At 41.5% G+C, this 22090-nt stretch overlaps 1 protein-coding gene across 1 annotated transcript in view; it reads right to left on the bottom strand.

Annotated features, from left to right (window-relative positions):
* Window positions 1–22090, bottom strand: part of LOC127203210 (carcinoembryonic antigen-related cell adhesion molecule 3-like) — a 43088-nt gene that overhangs the window by 16637 nt on the left and 4361 nt on the right. Inside the window, exons 3-5 of the mRNA XM_051162005.1 lie at window positions 19838–20197; window positions 18417–18773; window positions 17189–17454 (exon numbers count right to left, since the gene is read on the bottom strand). Of these exons, the coding sequence (XP_051017962.1) occupies window positions 17189–17454; window positions 18417–18773; window positions 19838–20197 (983 nt within the window). The remainder of the gene's footprint in view (window positions 1–17188; window positions 17455–18416; window positions 18774–19837; window positions 20198–22090) is intronic.

The following is a 22090-nucleotide window of genomic DNA, read 5'->3' as shown; positions in this document are numbered from 1 at the left end:
TTTTCTTCACTGTGGTCCTATCAAGGACAATGGCAGAGTTCTGCACAAGGGATATATAGGATCTGATACTATTAGTAGTGATGTTGGGGATAAGGGGCTCTTGGTAGAATGACCGGGCTTCTTATTGATGGGCAAAAGTACTGTGCATGTGGGTGAAAGTAAAAATGGCTGGTGAGGCTGATGTTCGCACCTGGATGAAAGTGAACATCTAAGAAGGAGAGGCACAGGACATGTGAACCATCATGAAAAAAAAAACTGAATAAGCCACATGTGATGTCAACAGTTGGAAGGAGAAATTATATTATAAAGAAAGCCTTAATGTTTCTTTGAGTTGTTCAATAATTTCAGTTAAGTGGGTGCTAAGCAGACCTTGGAGAAAGAGGCAGGTTAGAGGAAGAGTCCTGATGTAGAATGCCAAAGCCTCTGATCCATTATTAGCATAAACACAAAACAATTACAGTGTTCACTGAATTTGAATCTGAGATGTCCACTCAGCCTTTATGCAGAAGTTCCTCCAATCCACTCTAGCTCATTGTTGGGCCTAGACGCACATGCTTGGGCGACACCAGGACACCCTGGCCTGATTAGGTATCTGTATGGTGCTTCTATGTCACCAACTTAAGATGTACCGAGTTTTCTGGCTCCTGCCCATGGAAAACATCACCATAATGAAACAGATTACTCACAGGTGACTTTCAGGTTGAGTGAGTCACTTTAGATAACACATACTCATTTCCAGATTAATGTCAGTTGTGACATTGAATGAGTGAGTCCAATTGTCTTCTGACAGCTTTAGGCTCTCGCATTCTGAGAGGCCTTGAAAATTTGCCTTCAGCAACTAGTCATATTCTGAGTCTCATGTTCATGCTTTAAGGCCACCATCCTCACTTCCTGTGGGGCTACAATTGTTACTTGTATTGTTGTCATTGGGTATCATTGCTGTGTAGACAACAGTGACACTTCCTTTTTTTTTAAATTAATGAATGACAGTTTATTTAACACATTCACACCATCACAAATGATGTAATTTTTAAAAAACTTTTTATCCCATTTGTGCATTTATTTATTTGTAATGTTTGTGTGTGTATTTATTTGTGCGTGTGTCTACACATGTGCCACTGCATGTGTGTAGAGTTAAAGTCTATTTCAAACAGTAACACTTCTTAAAAAGCCTATTTCAAGCAGTGTTGGTCTCTCTAGGTTCCACCCTCCCCAATACATGTCCTTAGAGAACCAGAAAGATGACTCACAGGCATCAGTGAGTAATCAGAGGTAGTGAGTCTCCTGTGCTTTGTAGGAGAAAGATTCTTTGTCACATGGGAGCTGAGCTTTAGAGTTCAGACAGAGAACTTTAGAGTTCAGATCAGAGCCTCGTTGTTTCTTGTGGTCTTCATAGACTCCCTGCCTGTCTGGTACTAGGGAATGCCGTATCCCTACAGACTCATGGACCTCCACTGCTAAGATTGGATCAAGTGCCTTTCAAGGCTTACTGCTCAAGGCTGTCCTCTAAATGGAACAAAATAAGATTTCCCATTGAGCATCCCTGATAATTACCCACCACATGTCCTCAAGACCTGATGTTCATAAAGAAATCTCACATAGGATACCAAGAGCATTTCTTGCATTTGTTTAACTACCAAAGCTGGATAATAACATGCACCAATCTTCCTAGGTGTTTTAGGGTGAGTGACATGAGGCACAAGACACCTAATGGTAATGAATAAATCTCAGAATGATTAGGGAAGTGAAGGGTATGGTTCAGGTAACCATGGAGTTGGCCTAGCCTACTTACCATTAAAGGTATTCATTATAAGCTTTTTTTCATTATAAGCCTTTAAGGTTACAGTCCATGACTTCTGGGGTGGCATGTGACTTTCAAATACTGAGAAACCAAGGCACTCGCACAAGCAGTGAAGTATTCAGGCCACGTTGAGTTTTTCTGTGTTACCTTAGAAGTCCTGGAAGTATATGGGTTGACATAGCAATTGGTCGTAAACATTAATCGTGTGTAGCGTGAATAGCTTGGATAGGTTAGTGTATCCAGGCAACTTCAAGTGTATTGATACCAGAAAATTTCACTATATTCTGTTCCTGATAAGGCGTAAAAGGTCAGATTGGTCTCAACAAAATTGTCAGAAAGTCAGTCTTTCTGAGGTTCCCCAAACCTAAGCCTGATTAATTCCTTGACCAGCTATGTAACAGGTAACTTTGATACAATTGTAAGCTTAGGCACTTCCAGTGTGGAGGATAGATTAGACTTGAAAGAGGACCATTGTTTTGTCTTGTTCTCTAATGCATGTCTCACACAGGTAAGGACCATGGAAAGATATTTTATGAAATGGCTCTTTTCTTTCTTTTAATTTTTTGTATTTGAATGAATATTTAGGCTGTCTGTGTATGTGTGAAATAAAAGCATGAATGGTACCCAAAAAGGCAGGAAGAGGACAGTGGATCCCCTGTAACTGGAGCCACAGGTGGTTAGGAGCTGCCATATGTGTGATGTGTGTGGAAACTGGGGTTGGGTCTCCTACACGAGCATTCATTGCTCTTAACCACTCATCTATCATTCCAGCCCACCTTTGTGGATGTCTTCAGACATGGGTATGACCGGTAGAAGGTAGCGAGCAAGAACTTGCTTGAATTCAGGCTGGAAGTGAGAGATGTGTTTGGCAGACTTGAACTAGGGATATGGGACACTAATTTTCCCCGTATGAAATCACTGTTATAAATACACAGGATCTAAGGTCAACCCCAGTAAAGATTGGTTCTGGAAAAAGCACAATGCAGTAAGATGAGAGGCAGATACTAGTGTTTTAAATAAGTGACTCCTGAAACAGAAAGAGCCCTGTCTTATATGCAGGATCTACTAGCAGGGATAAAGCCAAGGACTGTTCACTATTTTCCATGAGAAGTGACAGTGGACCACCAGAAACCACATGATTTCTTGTCCAGTAGGTGAGTTGGGGGTCCTGGATTTCTTTAGAAATTCAACATAGGCAGATGACTTAGTTCTAGAGTCAGCTTTGACTGTCCATTTGCATTCAGTTCATGGATAAGATGTTCTCTTAAGTGCTTTGATCAAGATTAACATCTCTAAAAACCATCTGCTCCCTGCTGCATAGACAGCTGAGATGGCCTCCAGGGTGGAGACACTAGATACGTGGCTGCAGACAGATATCTTGTTCTTCACATCTGTCTGTGTGAGCCTGAGGTGGCCATTGTGTTTTCTGTGTCTAGTTTCCCTGTGATAGGACACCTGGTTAATGAATATTGAAATATCTATAATGTGGGCTTAAACATGAACAGGGACCTGGTACTGACACAGGTCAGCTGTCTTGACCAGCAATGTCAGTTACTACTTGACTGAAGGAGAGATTTTGTTATACTTAATCCCTGAGGACACTGAGGTGTCATCAGGACTTGTGTACTCTGTTCCCTCGCTTTGGAAGCCTAACTTTCCTGTGAAATCATAAAAGCCACCAGAATAGTTGACTAACAGCCTGGGCACCTGTGAAGCTGTGCTCTCCCTGTTGAGACTCACAAAGAGGAGAGGCCCAGGAGACACAGCCCAAGTGTGGTTTTTATGGCAGTGCACTGGCTGTTTCCATGAGCTAGGAAGGTTCAGGCAGTTAATAAATCATTCTCTGTTAGCACTAACAGGTCATGTTTCAATGCTGCCCATACTCCCTCAGCTTACTTTGAGTCAGGAGATGGGGCAAAGATCTGGAGCCAAGATTTTCTAACAGTTCTGCTTCTAATATGACTTCAAATTGCCCTCAGCCAGACCCTGCCTGAAGCCTGAAAAATTAGGGATACACTTATGGTGAGTTTCCCAGAATCTTGGCATATTCAGATTCTTTGGTTGAGTTAACTCACATCTATCTTTCTCTCAGCAGGGTCAATTTTAAATAAAAGTTTCTGATATTGTAGTTTGTCTATACTCTATGCATCATAAACTAACAGCTAAAACATACTTAAAGTACAAAATACTTAAATTTAGTAGGCACAGACCAAACATGAAGCTCTTGCAGGCCAGGCCTTAAGGCCAATAATGAATACATGGGACCTCATGAGGCTGAGAAGCTTCTGTAAGGCAGAAGACACTGTCAACAGAACAAAGTGACAGCCTACAGACTGGGAAAAGATCTTCACTAACCCTACATCTGACAAATGTCTAATATTCAAAATATATAAAGAACTCAAGAAATTAAATACCACCAATCCAAATAAACCAATTAAGAAATGGGGCTCAGAACTAAACAGACAATTCTCAACAGAGGAATATTGAGTGGCTGAGAAACACTTAAAGAAATGCTCAATGTCTTTAGTCATCAGAGAAATGCAAATCAAAATGACTCTGAGATTCCATCTTACACCCATTAGAATGGCTAAGATAAAAAAAAATCCAAGTGATACCACATGCTGGCAAGGATGTGAAGAAAGAGGAACACTTCTTCACTGCTGGTGGGAATGCAAACTTATACAACCACTTTGGAAATCTATCTGGCACTTTCTCAGAAAACTGGCAATAGGGCTTCCTCAAGACCCAGCTATTCCACTCCTTGGAATATACCTAGAAAATGTTCCACCACACAACAAAGATATATGCTCAACCAGTACCCACACACATAAGCTGGTGATTGCTGATCATACCTGCTCATTAGTCATGATTTCTTTCTATTCTCTTTTTGCCTACCTTTTAACCTTCTGGCACCAACCTATGGCTGTCCAGGTCACTATTAAATTAGTGCTCGTCCAAGTGGTCACAGGAGAAAATGTTTTTCTTCTTGTCCATAATCTGCCAGAGAATTTTATAGCCTTTTCCTTGTTCAAAGGTGTGTCAAATATGAATCTTGGATGTGCCTGCCCTCCTTGATGAAGATTAGCAAGATGACGTTCATTCTTTCAGAGCTTCTCACTGTGCCATTAACTCTCTAAGGTATCTCTGCTCAGTTGTCTACCTGGATTTCCATTTAGTGTCTCCATATACAGTATGAGGATGACTCTCTGACCTCTTCCACTAAGAGTTCTCTCACTTTCTGACTTTTTTCTCTGTTCCCTTTGTGATACCAGTGAACCCCTAATATCATTTTCTGGATACTTGGTAGTCAGGTTCACTAGAACTAGAGTTTTTTTTTTTTTTTTTTTGAGGAGAGGGATTAGTCTGACATTTTGGTAGTTTCAGTTCCAGGAAAATAATCAGACCAGTCAAAACAGGAAACAATTAAGGAAGAAAGACAGTGTCATTACAAACTTCTGTTGTCTCCATAGCTTTGGGGGCAGAGGCAGGTTTCAGGTCCAAGAGAAGAAATGCTTTTCTGTGAAGGAGGAATTACAGAAGAGAACGACCTTACTATGTCCAGCCAAAGTGGGACAATCAGCTCTCTAGAGTCCTGATCCATAACTTTAAAGAGCCTGATGAATCCAGTTCTCATGGTCAGAGTGATTCTGCAGTGGGACTATCCACATGCTTCCTTACTGGAGATAGCTGCTCACCATCCAAGCTCTGCACTTTGCCACCACATGTTGCCATTGAATTTCAAGTCAGAGCTCTGGTCTTGCCACAGTATTGGTGGCAGCAACAATGACAGGTCACTTGGACTGAGCTTCCTCAGCTTGATCTTGTCAGGAGGTAGGGCTACACAGTGGCGCTCAATTCCTAGCCATGGTGCAGTGCTCCGAGAGCAGAGCCAGTCTTTCAGTTTCAGTTGTCCAAATTCATCCCCTTTTTTTCTGAAAATTCCTGAAGTGAGTTAACACTAAGTCAAGGAGTGAGCAGCCATTAGATAAAGTTTGGTCTGTTTCTTCAAATATGAAACACAGAACAGCATTCAAACCAAATGAAACTACAGAAATGGACTGATTGGTATGCTGAAGACAACTAGTGGAGTTGGGGAGCAGACAGAAGAGAACCTGATGTCTTCTCCACATGGACCCAGATATCCCATCAGTGGGAACAAGAACAAAAATAGGCATTCCCCCAATGGGAACAAAAGTGTAAGTGGGATGTCCTCTGGACCCTCTGACACTAGTATAAGTTGATCCTTTCATTGGACCCAGAGAGCCACCAACAAGAAAATAGAAGACAGGTTTACCTTTAGAAGTTTTGGGCTTTCAAATGAAGTCTGTCAATGAATGATTATAGACCAGCATCCTGGAAAGAGTGAATGGATTCCTGGTCCATACACCAAATGTCATGAGGTCCACTTAGATCCAAGTAAACTCAAACAGTGGCTCAGTGAAAGTGGCAACTATTTATCGTAGTCAAGAATCACTACAGATATATCAGTAGTGGCTTGATTACAGTAAATTTTGTAAATTGATCAGGAGCATTATCAGTCACAATAATTTTTTTTTCATTTGTATTAACCTGGTTGAGTTTCTGATGGATCTAAGTGGACCCATATTAAGATTTAAAAACAACGCTTGTTTAAAAAGATGTTAAAGCTTCACCTCCTTACATTCATGTACAAGATTATACCTTTCCAGTAGCCAAACTTTGCACCATGAGAGTCACTTGGGGGGGATGTGAACACACAAAGGGTCATGAATCCAGGTGGAATCTCAGAAGCAAACTATGTATGCTGCCAATAGTGGGGCCATAGAGGTGACCCAAACACTAAAAGATTATGAATGATTCCCAGATATGGATCATTGCATTTATTGCACTGTTGGAGCTTGGTTTTGACTTGTGCAGATAATGGTTGTGCCCTGTATCTTCCCTCTTGAAATAAAAGAGTATTTTACTTTTAATATTTTGGGAGCACACAATTGGGAGGTTTTAAACTTCTTTAAGAGAATATTGGAATTTTTTTTATTTTTATTTTTTATTTATTTTTATTTATTTATTTTTTATTTTTTTTTAGAATATTGGAATTTTGTAAAAAAAAAAAAAAAAAAAAAAAAAAAAAAAAAAAAGACTGGGAACTGGGAAAATTAACCTGTAATTCTGGCTTGCCCAAATACAGATAACTTACAGGAATTGTTTTTCCTTTTCACCAGGGGACACAGAGGATAGTTGAGCATGTGGCTGCAGGAACAGAATGATGGAATAGAAGCTGCCCTAGGAGTCATCAGGCTGGCAAGTTTGATATTTATGTGGATTTTAAAGGCACTTGGATTAGAATAGCTCAGATTCTGCCCAGCATAGTGGCTACAGCTTAAAAATAAATTATAGTATTTTTTTGTCTGTTGTTGGTGAACTAGCTGGTGAAAGAAAACTAATGTCTTAATAATTTACCTTATTAATTAATTTAGAAACAAATTCTTATTTGAACAAATATCTTGGATGCTATTGTTTACAGGAGATAACAAATCAGATGGTTTAATTTTGCTAAACAAAATTGTTTCCCTCAACTGACCAAGGTATACTTGATGACATGTAGATTGTAGGTACATGAGCACAAAATATGTCAGAATGTATGCTGGTCCCTGACTGGATATAGGTAGGAGGTATGCAGGCAGGAAATATGTCGGGATATATGCTTGCCTCCGATTGGAACTGATGGTGTGGGACATTTGAGCCTTGGTACCTTGGATCTTGGCCTTGAGCAAGAGTGAGTTTGAGACACATCCAAACCCTGAAAGTCTCATCTTGTGACTGGCAGGGATAAGGAACACATTCTTTCTGTTCTGGGCCTATATGTTGTAGTGCACTTAGTCTTGTGATACCCACCTCCACTAACCCTGATGGTAATTGCATTTTCTGGTGACAAGGTTTCAGATTAACTCATAAAAATATGTCCATCCTGGGGTTCCTCTCCATTCTAATGAAGCATTCCTAGCACCTCAACCCCAACTGATGATGTACACTTGACTGATAAACCCTATCAATTTACCCAAAGGTTTTTATAGCCCTTCTTCTCCCCCCCAATAAAAGAGCTGTATCAAGTCAACTATCCAGGGCTCATAGAGGCATGTGGAGACTGAAGTACCAACTGCTTACCATGCATAGACTGGACTTAGGAACCCTACACAGATGTAGCTGATGGGTATCTCAGGCTGAGTGTAGTTCCTGTAGAATGGGGAGTGGGAACTTTCTCTGTCATGAACTCTGTTGTCTGCTTTTTGATCACTTCTCCCTGGTGAGACGGGGGAAATAACAAATTCAGTTCTGATGCAGCTTGATGAGCAGGGGAGGGTGGGTAGGGTAGGGCTCCCGAGAGGAGGGGGAAGAGGGAAGAGCTGTGTTACTGAAAATGCTCTATCACTGAAGGAGCTCTAGTGGAGAAGCCTATCTTTCATACCCTGGGTATTCACTATGGAATTGACATCCCACAGGACCAGCTAAGCTTCATTCCTTGGAGACAAACATATATACCATTGGTGCCTGGATACCTCAAAGAGAAAATGTAGACCTCAAGCTCCAGAATAATAACAGATGGGAAATATTTAGAATCATTATAACCTGAATATTGATTTGCTACATCATGTTTTCTTTGAACAGTGACTTATATATTCTGAAATAAAAATATAAAAATGGGCCTAATGGCCTTGAGAAGCATGTGTCAAAGGTTTTTAAGGTTAGCGACCATGGCTCATGGGGCACTATGTGCCTTAAATTTTCAGAGAAACCAAGGCACTCCTTCAGGCATTGCAGAATTCAGGCCACTTTGTGTTTCTCTATGTTCTCTTGGAAGACAACAAGGCATATAATTTGACATTATATTTTGTTTTTGAAAGGCTATAAAATATCTAATTACTCTCAACAAGATTGTGACAGCCTCAGTCTTGTTGTGGTTCCACCAACCTGAGTACGATTAATTCATTGAGCAGCTCTAACAGGAAACCTTGACATAGTAGTAAGCATGGATGCTGATACCATGGGGGGGGTAGACAGGCTTGAAACAGAACCATTGCTTTGCCCTGGCCTAAAAACCATCTCTTATGTGTGTAAAGACCATGCCAAGAAATTTTGTAAAACAAAAGTGGCTATATTCTCTCTTTGGATTTTTTTGTATGTGTATTGTCATATTGCCTTGCATGTATAACCGTGAAACACAAGCATGCCTGGAGCCCAAATAGGCAAGATGAGGATATTGGATCCTTTGTAACTGTAGTAACAGATGGTTAAAACCTGCCATGTATGTGCTGGGAACTGAATTTTGGTCTTGCACAAGAGTGCTATTAGCCACTCTAGCACTCCAGGATGAATATTTTCAGAGGTGGATCTGTCTGTCAGGAAGAGAACTGATTTTTTCCCCTAAATTTAATAGGGCTTTGGGATGTTAACTTTCTCCATATGAGATCATTGATTCTAATTACCAAGGATCTAACTACCAATCCCTGTATGGATTATTTCTTTAAGGAACACAATGAGGTAAAATGAAAGGCTGGTGGTTAAAGTGTTTAACATCAGTGACTGCTTTGCAGAGAGAGCCCTGTGTTAGAACCATAATCTCCTAGGACAGACAGAGCAATGGCCTGTACTTTATATTCAAGGTAAATAACAGTGGCACACAAGAGATTTCCTCTCTTGTACATGGGCTATGGTGTCCTGGAATCCCGCAGAAATTATCCAGAGGTGGGTGGCTTAGTTTTAGAGTCAAGTCTAACTGTCCATTTGTTTTCACTTGGTGAACAGGATGTGCTTTCAAGCTGCTGCTGAGCGAGATTAGAATCTCTAAAAGCAGCTCCTCCCTGCTCCACAGACACTTGAGAAGACCTCCAGGGTAGAGACAATAGATACGTGTCTGCAGACAGATAGATGTGCTGCACGTCTGCCTTCCATGGTCTGTGTGATTCAGAGGATAGGTAGAGTCAGGATCTATTGGAAGAGTCAAAGCAAAGTGAGATCTTTTATATTCCTGCAGGTAAGATACCAGCACAGAAGACACATGATTTCTTACTTGGTAGACAAGTTGGGAAGTCCTGCTTCTCTGCAGATATTCTCCAGAGGCAGGAGGTTTTCCCCTATTTCCATTTCCCAGATATGGGATCTATGGTTAATGAATGTTGTGTTGTGTATAATGTATCCTTAACTATGAACAAGGATCTGATATTGGTGTGCAGCAACAATCCAATATCTGAAAATCCATCAATGTAACCCACAATATAAATAAACTGAAAGAAAAAAGCATGATCAGCTCATTAGATACTTAAAAGCCTTTTTGAAATCCAACACTCCTTCATGTTACAACTATGAGAGAGACCTGGGATACAAGCCACATACCTAACACTATAAAGGAAATATACATCAAGCCAATAGCTAACATCAAAACAAATGGAACCAAACTAAAACCAATTCCACTAAATTCAGGGACAATACAAGGTGGCCCATTTTCTCCATATCTATTCAACATAGTGCTTAAAATTCTACCTAGGGAAATAATACAAGTAAAGTAGATTGAGGAGATACAAATTGGAAAGAAAGAAATCAAACTATTGCTATTCACTGGTGATATGATTGTATACATAGGGGATCCCCAAAATTCTTTGCAGGAGTCCTCCAGCTGATAAACCCTTCTGGAAAGTGGATGAATACAAAATTAACTTAAAAATCAGTATTCTTCCTGTATGTACATGAGAAATGACTTAGGAAAGAAATCACAGAAAGGGGGATTCCAAGATGGCGTCGGCCAGTATGCACCATAGCTGACCTACTCTGAGGTGACCAGGGACGTGAATGGAGCCACAGACTGCTGGATTTTGAGAACTGTAGGTGAGTGGGGCCCCAAACTCCGCAGACCACCAGTGGGTCTATCCCTGGGATAAGCAACAGCCTGGAGGTGCTAAACGCACTCCCCAAACTCTGAAATGGAATCCACAACCAAGCTGCAGCCGGCACATAAAACCCAAACTTGCCATTTGGGGAGGGGATTTTCCGGAACACCCAACTGAGGAGTCTCAGCGAATAGGGTGAAACTACCATTGAACCTCTCCATCCACACCACGCCAAACTGCGGAGGTCACCTGCCTAGCCCGAGTGGAAACACAGATGGTGGGACTCACCAAAAACAGATAGAGCTGGCGTGTAGCTCGCGCTCTGCATCCAGGAGCCAATCTCAACCCAGACACAAAGGATTGACCCTGCAAACAGGGGCAGTTAGAAACCAGTGTGGACTGCTCCCACAGCCCAGTGGGACTGCCCACATTATTGGGAGACGTAGGTCTTGCTTTTGGCATCTAACTGCAGAACTAAAGTGAGCTGGGAGCATTCTGGCTTTCACTGGCAGAAAGAGAAGATATAGGGGATTTCCGCCAGCGGTCTGAATCGACATTGTCGCCAGCTGCCTGCCCAGGCTGCCGGCACTGACCTGGCACTCCCCAAACAACAGAACCTAGCTGGGTCCATTCTTGCAGGCACGACAGGACCTCCCATGGTATAGGGAGCCGTGGGTCATGCTTGCAGGGCCTAACTGCTGACCTACAGGAAGCTGGGAGTATACTGGCTGTCACTGGTGGAAAGAGAAGATACAGGGGATTCCTGCCAGCGGTCTGAATCGCCGTTGTCGCCAGCCACCCGCCCGGGCTGCCGGCACTGACCTGGCACTCCCCAAACAACAGAACCTAGCTGGGTCCACTCTTGTGAGCATGACAGGACCTCCCATGATATAGGGAGCCATGGGTCGTGCTTGCAGGGCCTAACTGCTGATCTAAAGCAATCTGGGAATGTCCTGGCTTACAGGAGTGTGGAAATTGCTGCCTCCTTGGATACTACCACTGGCCTGAAACCATATTGTCTCAGGCCTACCAGGCACTGATCCTGTAATCTCCAACAGGCAGATCCTAGCTGGGTCAGCTCCTGCAGACCCAGCAAGAATTCCCAAATTCATGGGAGAGGCTGCACACTCCTACTGAGTATAGAGGCAGAGCTAAAAGACAGCTGCAGCCCAGAAGATCTGATTCACCTGGGATCTTGGCTACAAAGCAACAGGAAGGACAGGCAGCTGGGATCAACCTACACAACCAGAGAGCTTGTGTGCTGACCTTACTCTAGAGCCCATAACTGCTGTTCTGAATTACAGCAGTAAGGTGAAAAGGCCCAAACAGAAACCTACTTTGCATGACTCAGCCTGGATCCTAAGGTGTTGAGAAAAATCTCCAGGAGTAGAACCTGAATCACCTGTTCGGTCAGGGATCCCCACAGGCAAGGGTACCCTACCTATAATCAGGCATCAACTATCCACTCTCAAACAGGGAAGGTCACTACAAACCACCTCCCAACACCAGAGTCACCAAAATGACAATAGGACAGCGAAAGAACGCCAACAAAAACCAAAACAGGTTGACATCTCCAGATCCCAGCAATCCCAATGAAAACAACCTGGAGAACCCAACAACAATTGATATACAAGAAAATGACCTCAAGTCTTTAGTAAGTAAGATGATAAGAGAAGAAAAAATAAAATCTGTAAACAAATGCAGGAGGAGGCAAACAAGAGGGCTGAGGATTTAAAAGAGTCATATAAAGAGGCATTTGAAGAATTTCAGAAAAATACAAATAACCAGATGAAAGAAATCATTAAAACAGTTCAAGACTTGAAGATAAGGATGGAAGCTATCATAAAGGAACACACGGAAGAAAAACATGATTGAGAAGCATCAGAAAAGAAAGCAAGCATCTCAGAGGTGGCCTTATCTAACAGATTGCAAGAAATGGAAGAACAAATATCGAGACTTGAAGATACAATTGCAGAACTAGAAACATCCATTAAGGGAAATTCTAAATCTGAAAAGTGCCTGACACAGAGCATTCAAGAAATCAAGGACACCATGAAAAGACGAAACTTGAAAATAATGGGGATAGAGGAAAGAGAAGGCAACCAACTCCACAGCCCAGAAAATATCTTTAATAGAATAATAGAAGAAAATTTCCCCAATTTGAAGAAGGAGATGCATATGAGCATACAAGAGGCATACAGAATGCCAAATAGAATAGACCTGAAAAGAAAATCTTCCTGCCACATAATAATAACAACACAAAATATACAGAACAAGGAAAAATATTAAAAGTGGCAAGAGAAAAAGGCTGAGTAACATATGAAGGCAAACCTATCAGAATTACTCTGGACTTCTCAACAGAGACCATGAAAGCCAGAAGGGCCTGGACAGAGGTTCTGCAAACCCTAAGAGAACACAGATACCAGGCAAAATTACTATACCCAGCGAAATTATCAATAACCATTGATGGAGAAAACAAGATATTTCATGACAAACACAAATTTAAACAGTACCTAGCCACAAATCCGGCTTTACAGAAGTTACTAGAAAGAAAACTCCACCCCAATGGGTCAAACTACAACCAAAACTACATAGGAAGTAGGTAACTATACCATTGCAAAATCACAACCTCACAAAATCTCGACTATTACAAATGCCAAAAATGAAGGGACTTAGCAATCACTGGTCATTAATATCTCTCAACATCAATGGTCTCAATTCTCCAACAAAGAGACACAGACTGAGTGGATGCATAAACATGAACCAACATTCTTCTGCATTCAAAAAACACATCTCAACCACAAGGACAGACATTGCCTCAGAGTAAAAGGCTGGGGAAAAATATTCCAAGCAAATGGTCACAAGAAACAAGCTGGGGTAGCCATTCTAATATCTAATAAAATAGACTTTCAACCAAAATTAATCAAAAGGGATGGGGATGGACACTTTGTACTTGTCAAAGGTAAAGTCATTTAAGAAAACATCATGATTTTGAACATCTATGCTCATAATACAAGGGCTCCCACATTTGTAAAAGAGTTATTTACAAAGCTTGCACCACTCATCGATACCCACACATGCTCAACCATGTTCAAAGCTGCCTTATTCATAATAGCCAGAACATGGAAACAGCCTACGTGTCCCTCAGTAGAAGAATGGATAAAGAAACTGTGGTACATTTACACTATGGAATACTACTCAGCTATTAAAAACAAGGAATTTCTGAAATTTTTGGACAAATGGATTGAACTAGAAATTATCATAATGAGTGAATTCACCCAGAAGCAAAAAGAGTTAAATGGTATATACTCACTTATATCGAGACACTAGTCCAAGGGGTATGTCCCCATGAAAAACTTTACCTACCAGGAAAGTGGGTCAGAGGGGAGGACATCCTATTGAGACTTTAGGTGTAAGAAGCCTGGGAGAATGAAGAAATAGAAGGATCCAGAGGGTCCTGGAAAACTACAGGCGGGTCTGGGCCCTGGGGTCCTCCTCAAACTATGGCACCAGCCAAGGAAAATATAGGCAGTATACTTCGAACCCCTACCCAGACTAGCTGATGGACAGGACATTCTCCACCGATAAGTTGAGAAGGAGATCTGACTTTCACACAAACTCTGGTGCCCCATATTTGACCATATCCCTTGGATGGGGATGCCTGGTGGCACTCAGAGGAAGGATAATAGGTCATCAAGAAGAGACTCGATACCCTATGAGCATATACAGGGGGAGGAGGTCCCCCTCAGTCACAGACATAGGGGAGGGGAATGGGGGGGGGAAGTGGGAGGGAGGGAGGAATGGGAGGATACAAGGGCTGGGCTAACAACTGAGATGTAATTTGAATAAATTAATAATAAAAAAGGAAAAAAATAAATATTTAACTAAAAAAAAAAAAAAAAAAAAAAAAAAAGAAATCACAGAAAGAACATCATTCAGAATAGCCACAAGTAATATAAAATATCCGTGGGTGATTCTAGTCAGGCAAGTGAAAGACCTGTTAGACAAGAATAGCAATTTTTGAAGAAAGAAATTGAGTAAAATATCATGAGAAGGAAAGATATCCCATTCTCACTGATCAATAGGATTAAAATAGTACCAATGGTCATTTTTACCAACAACAATCTACTGATTCAGTGTAATTCCCATCAAAATGCCAACATGTTTTTTTTCTTTCTTTCTTTTTTTTTTTTTAGAAAGATTTATTTATTTATTATGTATACAGTGTTCTAGCTGCATGTACCAGAAAGGGACACTAGGTCTCATTATAATGGTTGTGAGCCACCATGTGGTTACTGGGAACTGAACTCCAGACCTCTGGAAGCTCTGAGCCATCTCTCCAGCCCCTAAAATGCCAACATAACTCTTTACTGATCTCTAACAAGCAATTCTCAACTTTATAAGGAAAAAAACTCAAGGTAGCTAAAACAATCGGGTACAGTAAAAGTCCTTCTGGAGGTATGAAAATCCCTGATTTCAAGCTGTACTACAGGTAAATAATAAAAAAAAAATCTGCATGGTGCTGGTTGATCAATGGAATCTAGTCAAAGACTCAGATTAAACCCCCCTATCTGAGGATACTTGATTTTTGACAAAGAAAACTGAGCCATACAATGGAAAAAACAAAAACGTCAACAAATATGCTTATCTAATTAGAAATCTGCCATGTAGAAGAATGCAAATAGATTCATTTTTTATCACCCTGCAAAAAATTGCCCAAGAAATTCAAAGACCACCACACAAAAAGATATTCTAAATCTAACAAAAAGAGCAAGTGATGAACATCTTTGAGCATGTTGGCATAGAAGCAAACTTTCTGAACAGAACACTAACTGTTGTGTCACTAAGATCAACAATTAATAAATGAGACCTCATGAAATGATGAGCTGCAGCTTACACCCGTCAGAATGCCTATGATAAAAACTCAAGTGATGGCACATACTGGAGAGGATGAGAAAAAGGGGAACTCTCCTCCATTGTTAGTGGGAGTGCAGGCTTATACAATCAATTTTGAAGTCAATCTGGAGCTTTCTCAGAAAAGTGGGGAGTTTCTCCAGACAGGGGAAGCCAAACCATACAATTCTAGGCATGAGGCTTGGTCAGCTTCGATAGATGGGAACTTGGACAGGATAACATGGCCAACCTAGATGTTCAAATACCTGGTTCTTTGTCATGAAATGAAAAGAACTGAATAGTTTGTCTTTGGCCATGATGGTATACAAGTAATTCCCAGGTAACTTTTCGATTAATGGGTCATGTTGTTTTGCCTTCACCGGATTCCAGATTCCAAATTTATGTGTGAGGCTTCACGACATTGATTTAGGTGAAAGTTCCTTTGCTCTCAGACAGATTCAGAATGACACTCATGAGAATCTCTGACCAGTTATCCAAAACAAGGGAGGCTATATCATGAGTCTCAGTTTCATGTTTTCATGTTACCAAGCCCTCACCTTCCATTGGTATGGAGGTGTTGCTTCTGATTATGTTTAACAGTGCTATGCAGATAACAAAAAAGACATTGCCCTGTGCAGGACTTTATTTAATATTCTTCTTTATTACATTTTACATATATTTTTGACCCTGGCAAGGTCCTATTTCCACTAATATTGGCCTCTCACCTCTGTGCCAACAAGACCCTGAGGGAAAAATGCATGAGGAAGATGTGAATCACAAGGAGATTCAGGAGGATCTGATCACTTGTAGATTGTGAGGCTTCCTGTTTGGTATAGGGAAAACACAGACTTTGTTGTGTGTGAGCTGGGTTGCAGACCTTAATTGTGAGCACACGTAGAATGGCCACACAGCACAAAGTGCAATGTTCCTCCAGATGCACCGACATCCACTACTCAGCATGAGCTGGTTCTTTCCAAGGCTTTTCTGTCTATGGCTGCCCTACAGAGAGGTGGTGATGAGAATTCCCATTGTACTTCTCTCAGAGGTCACTCAGCCAATCCTCAGGGCTCAATATGTTAATGAAAGCTTCACCCAGGAGACCCCAAACAGGCCTGCATTTCATCTGAGTGGTCCAGATAGACCACAACAGAAGGCACTCAAATCAGGGGGTTTTATGATGATGACATGAACCACTGATCCTATAAGGTATTTATGTAGCATTGGTGTTAGGCGAAAACATTGGAGAACAAAAAAATGTTTATCTCTATGCAAGCACTGCACCATTTTAATAGGGAACTCACAGCATCTAGTAGTTTGATGCTCCTGAAATTAGCTTCCATGGATTCTAAGGGTTGGCTATATATTTAATCCACAACCTAAGTTCTTAAAAGCTCTTTGCAACTGTATTTACTATATTGATGTCTTTAATTTCCTTTAGAAATCAGCTTCACATTAAATCTTTCTACAGTTGGTTGTGTCAGAATTACAGGCATGAGTCACCATCCTGGCCAGAAGTGAGTGGTTACTGACATTTTTTTACCATATACATTTCCTCTATTTTGTACTCCATCAATTAAAAATGTTACTATTCTGCTGTAGAAAGAGAGGAGAATAGTCAAAATCCCAGCACAACCAGGCTGACTGGCATACTTCTCTTGGAACTCACTAGATTGGAGGTCTCACACCGATAGACTCCAGCATCTTCTATCATGACAGGATCTATGGTGAGTCTGCACTTTGTAGGGGAGAGTTTCATCCTCTCTGTGAGCTGCAGAGTCTGATCATTGAAGAACCAATGGATGGAGATCCTAGCGTCTGGTGAGTAGCAAGTGAAGACCACAGAGCTCTGAACTGTGACTACATTGTTGGTGACTTGTATGAAAGGATTTGTCACAGGCTCTGCAAAGAAACAGAGGAGAGAACCAAATGACAGTAGCCCTTCAGTGAGCTCCAAAAGCCCCACATTAATTCATGCCTTATAAAGCCTCTGCAGAGAAGAGTTTGGAGCTGTCACTGTAGCATATCTTGTGCTTTTGATCTGCTATGCACAGCCTGTGTGACCTTGACTCTGCCATTATTTTTCTGTGCCTCCATTGCCCTATACTAGAGACGTGGTGTGATATCATTGCAATGTTGGTGAGCTAATCTTAGTTATGAGCAACAGGTTGAACTGGGGGTTGGAGAGCTGCTCATATCAGCATCATATTTTACTATTTGTCTGAAGAAGGTGATTCCCTAGGCTGAACCCCTGAGACAAAGGAGAAGTATCAAGTAACTGTCTCCGCTGTTTTTCCACTTCTTGTGAAGTCACATAAATTCATCAGAATATTTGGCTGGTGGTCTGGGCACCTGTCTAATTATACTCAGAAAAGGTGATCTATTTAACTGCAGCTTTCATGGCAGTAGACAGCTGTTCTGCACTTTGAGGTACTTGTATAGCTGGTGAGAATGTTTTCTTTGTCAGTTCTAACAGTAAAATCAAACCTAACAGTCACAGAAATCTTCCCAATGTCACCCGCATTCAAGCCAGAAACAGAGATTTGGAACCATGGCTTTCTGATACTCATTGTGAGGACTCTACGACTTCTTCAAGCCATGTGCATGGTGAAAGTCACAAGAATCAGTGCTGATTCTGAGTTGTTTCTGTTGAGTTATACCACACGTATTATCCTCTCTGCAGGCAGAGACAGGTAATGGATTCTGATCTATTGCAGTTTGTCTCCCCAATGTGTGACCTTCAAACCCAAGTGTGGGAACATAATGTGGTGGGGAAGGAGTAAGTTCAGTTCTTTCCAGAGATTGCAGTATATGAAGTACGAAAAGCTACACCCAGCAGCTGGAGGTCATGGAGAGTCACTTACTGTATACATGGAGTAGCACACGTGTTACTTCAATTTTGAGATCTCTGCTTAAAGTTTGTAGTGTGTAGAATCCTGCATCTTTCTCAGTGACACAGTTAAGCAGCATGGATCCATTAGTGTACACCTTTTCTCTTATGGTTTCCTCAGGACCCCAGGTGGTGGAATTCATGGCCCTGTTGTATTCTACAATTTTAAACTTATCTATTCTTTCCACTGATTTGTACCAAGAAAATGTTTGAAGATCTGGTGCATTATGCACCAGGAGCAGAACGTTTTCCCCTACAGCAACATTCTGAGGCACTCGCTCAATCATGACTGGAGCACGGGTGCGATGGTAACATTGAGTATAACGTGAGTCTAGAACAGAAACAGAAAAGTCATTAATTGGGGAACATTGGATTGGTGGGAAGATGGTGACCTTTATGCTAAACAGATGGATTCATCACTGATGCCTGAGGTGCATGGTACTCTTTGAGATGATGCCTTTCCTGAGCTCTAGAGACCCAAGAACTTCACTTTCTGGCTTTTAACGTCCAGTTTGGAGTATGGCTCCAGTCATCTTCTGACTTCACCTACTCATAAGCTTGCTGCTTTGGCATGCAGCCCAAGGACTGCAGATGGGTGAAGGCCAGAAGATGTCTGATCTTTACAGGATCAGTTCTTGAAGAAGTCTTGGACACTAGGAAGACTAATTTTATGTCAACTTGACACAAGCTAGAGTCCTTTGGAAAGGACTCAGAGATTCATTTTAAAATCCCACTACCAATTGGCCTATGGGAAAGCCTGTAGCATATTTTTTAAAATTAGAGATTAAATGAGGGGCTCAAGCCCATTGCGAGCAGTCCCTGGGCTCATAGTCTTAAGTGTTAAAAGAGGGCAGGTTTACAAAGTCATAAGGAGAAAGCCAGGAAGCCGATCTACTTCAATATCTTTGTATGAGATCCTGGATTGTATTTTTGGTATTGCTATATTTAGAGCTAAAAATGGCCCCTGATTGATATGGACCGAAAAGAAATGATTTACCCTCAGTTCTTAAAAAGTAAGAAATGAGTCCTGGGGAAAAAGTGTACCACAGTTTCACTTGTAGTCATGTCTGGAATGTGTGACCTCCTGGTCCTCACCTCTGTGTGATGACAGCATGATTTCCTTTAATACATGCTTAAAAGTCAAGATACTGGACTGATTCTGACATCTTATGCTGAGTGTCTTTTCATCAAGGTCATCCTTGATATGGAGTGCGGAGGAGTTAGACAAGAAAGTTGTATCTATTGCTGTTTGTCTCCATCATGAGTGTATGTACCTTGTGCTCAAACCCCAACTTGGCACAAAGGGGAGAGAAAAGGGAGGCACAGGGCACGTATGTCAGTCCTGTGTGTCTATGACCTCATCCTGAACTGAAAAATCAGAGAAAAATCACTTACTGTCCACTTCAAGTTGCACATGTAGTACTTCATTCTTCAGATCTGTAGTCAGAGTTTTCAGGGTGTAGAATCCAATATCCTTCCAGGTGAGTTTCTGAAGCAGCAGAGATCCATTGCTGTACACCATCTCTCTACCACTATGTGCAGGTCCCTGAGCACTTGATTTTGTGTCTATCCTGTATCGGGCCACCTCATTGTCCTCTGACAAAAGCACCCCTTTGTACCAGAAAAACGCTAGAAGTTTCTGTGGGAGGGCGTGAACCAGTAGCATAACATTTTCCCCTTCTGCAACACTTGGTGGGACTGGATCAACAGAAAACTTGGCAAAGATGGAAGGGCGTTCACAGACCCAAAAGGAGCCTAGATTGTAGGGGAGAGAGAGAGAGAGAGAGAGAGAGAGAGAGAGAGAGAGAGAGAGAGAGAGAGAGAGAGAGAGAGAGAGAGAGAGAGAGAGAGAGAGAGAGAGAGAGAGAGAGAGAGAAGAGATCCATTAATATTGGCACCTCTGTAACTGGAAATGACAGACACAGAACCATTTACAGGTGTGTCCACTGCTTATCCTAGGTGTCCCCAAGTGTCAACATGGTCTTGGGTGACTGCTTACAGATTTGAGCTCCCATTTAGAGTGGATTGGTGTTAAGGTGTTGCCTTGCTGACCACATCGCTTATACACACTGCATCTTTACTCATCGACTCTGTTCTGTTGTTCTGTTTCTCTTATAATTCCAGTCAACATCTGACGTCACATTCTAGCTCCTTTTGATATTGATTCCAGTCCTCTAAGACTAGGGCAACATAGAACCATGATTTGTCTCATTTTCTCATACTTGTCTTGAAAACAATGAGATAACCATGCAGAATGAATAGATGAATAAATGATATGGAGGATCCTGAATGCCAGTAGACTTATTTAAGAAATCCATAGGTTTGAATTACACAGCAGATTTTTTTTCCATTTGTTGTAAATGTTTATACTTATTAAAATGTTATAACTGTGAGTTTGGATACAAGGGTGTGTCTTTATAACTTTGGGCATTAGCCGCTGCCAAGTGGTGTGTCCTATGTGTAGAGGTGTGTATCCCTGGGCAGTATTGACTGATCTGTCTTCCCTCTGTCGAATGTGTATCCCATCAGAGCTCCCAAGCTGTGCTGCCCTCATTTTTGAACTGAGGTTTCTCCAAGGAAGGAGCAGATCCCAGATTCCATGTACGCTGCATGGGTCTGTGTTCAAACATTTCTGCCTTTTCCACTCTCAGGATTGCCCTGTCACTCTCTGCTTCGGTATTCATGTTTCCCTCCCCCAGAATACAATGTAAGCAACGATGTGTATTCCTGTGCCCTGAGAGAACAGAAGTTTAAACTCCAGATGGCTTCTACTCTGTCCTGGCTTTCATCTGTCAGCACCAAATGGGAGGCTCTTTAAACAAACCCAGATGGGCATCCAATCTACCCTTTGGTCTCATTTCTCTGGTAACATGAATTATTCTCTCAGGAAAGTGAGAGAAATGTCTGTGAGTTTCCAAAGGGACCCCCTGAGTGATATATGAGGAAAGTAACAGAACTATTTCTGATGAAGACACAAGGCAAGTTTCTGACCCAGGACAAAGGTCCAGAAGTATATTCATTAGGATTCTCACATTCTAGACATTTGTCAGTAAATAACTAGGTTTTTGGAAGGAGAGGTAGTCTTCATGGTCCCATGTAGGGTTTCATGATAATGTTCCCATTTCCTCTGCTTTCTGATCTATGAGATTGATCTGCCTGTGTGCTCCCTGGGCATTCTAGGAATCCTTAGATCTCTGCCTAGGTTATTGTCCTTGGCTAATCTATCTTTCCCTAAAGAATTACATAAAGTGTGAAACAACATACCCCCATCAGTAGCAGACACAGAAAGTAACTTTTATGCCTGAGAAGACTGTATTCATTACTTCCAGATCTTTAGAAGAAGAAGTAGAAGACATGTTATAAGGTAAGATCCTGGATCAGACAAATAGTATTTCAAGTATTGACCACCTGTCATGATAGATCACCTCTGGATCACTGGGCTCAGCTCACATCTGAGGGGCTGTACAGATCAGCAAAGACTGTTACCATTTGGCTGCATTAGAGAATTCTCTGATCTAGAGCACCTGTGTCCTCTGTCTCCATCCTTGTTGACCCTGATGAGTCTCTGGAGATGATTACATGTGACATTGCTTAACTCTGACTCTCATATAAGTCCACTGGCTTCTCACACCAGGCACAGACTTTCAC

This window comes from Acomys russatus, chromosome 19, assembly GCF_903995435.1.
Source record: "Acomys russatus chromosome 19, mAcoRus1.1, whole genome shotgun sequence".
NCBI classification, from domain to species: domain Eukaryota; kingdom Metazoa; phylum Chordata; class Mammalia; order Rodentia; family Muridae; genus Acomys; species Acomys russatus.
Note: the sequence above shows the minus strand (reverse complement) of the source record. Positions and strands in the feature narration are given on the sequence as shown.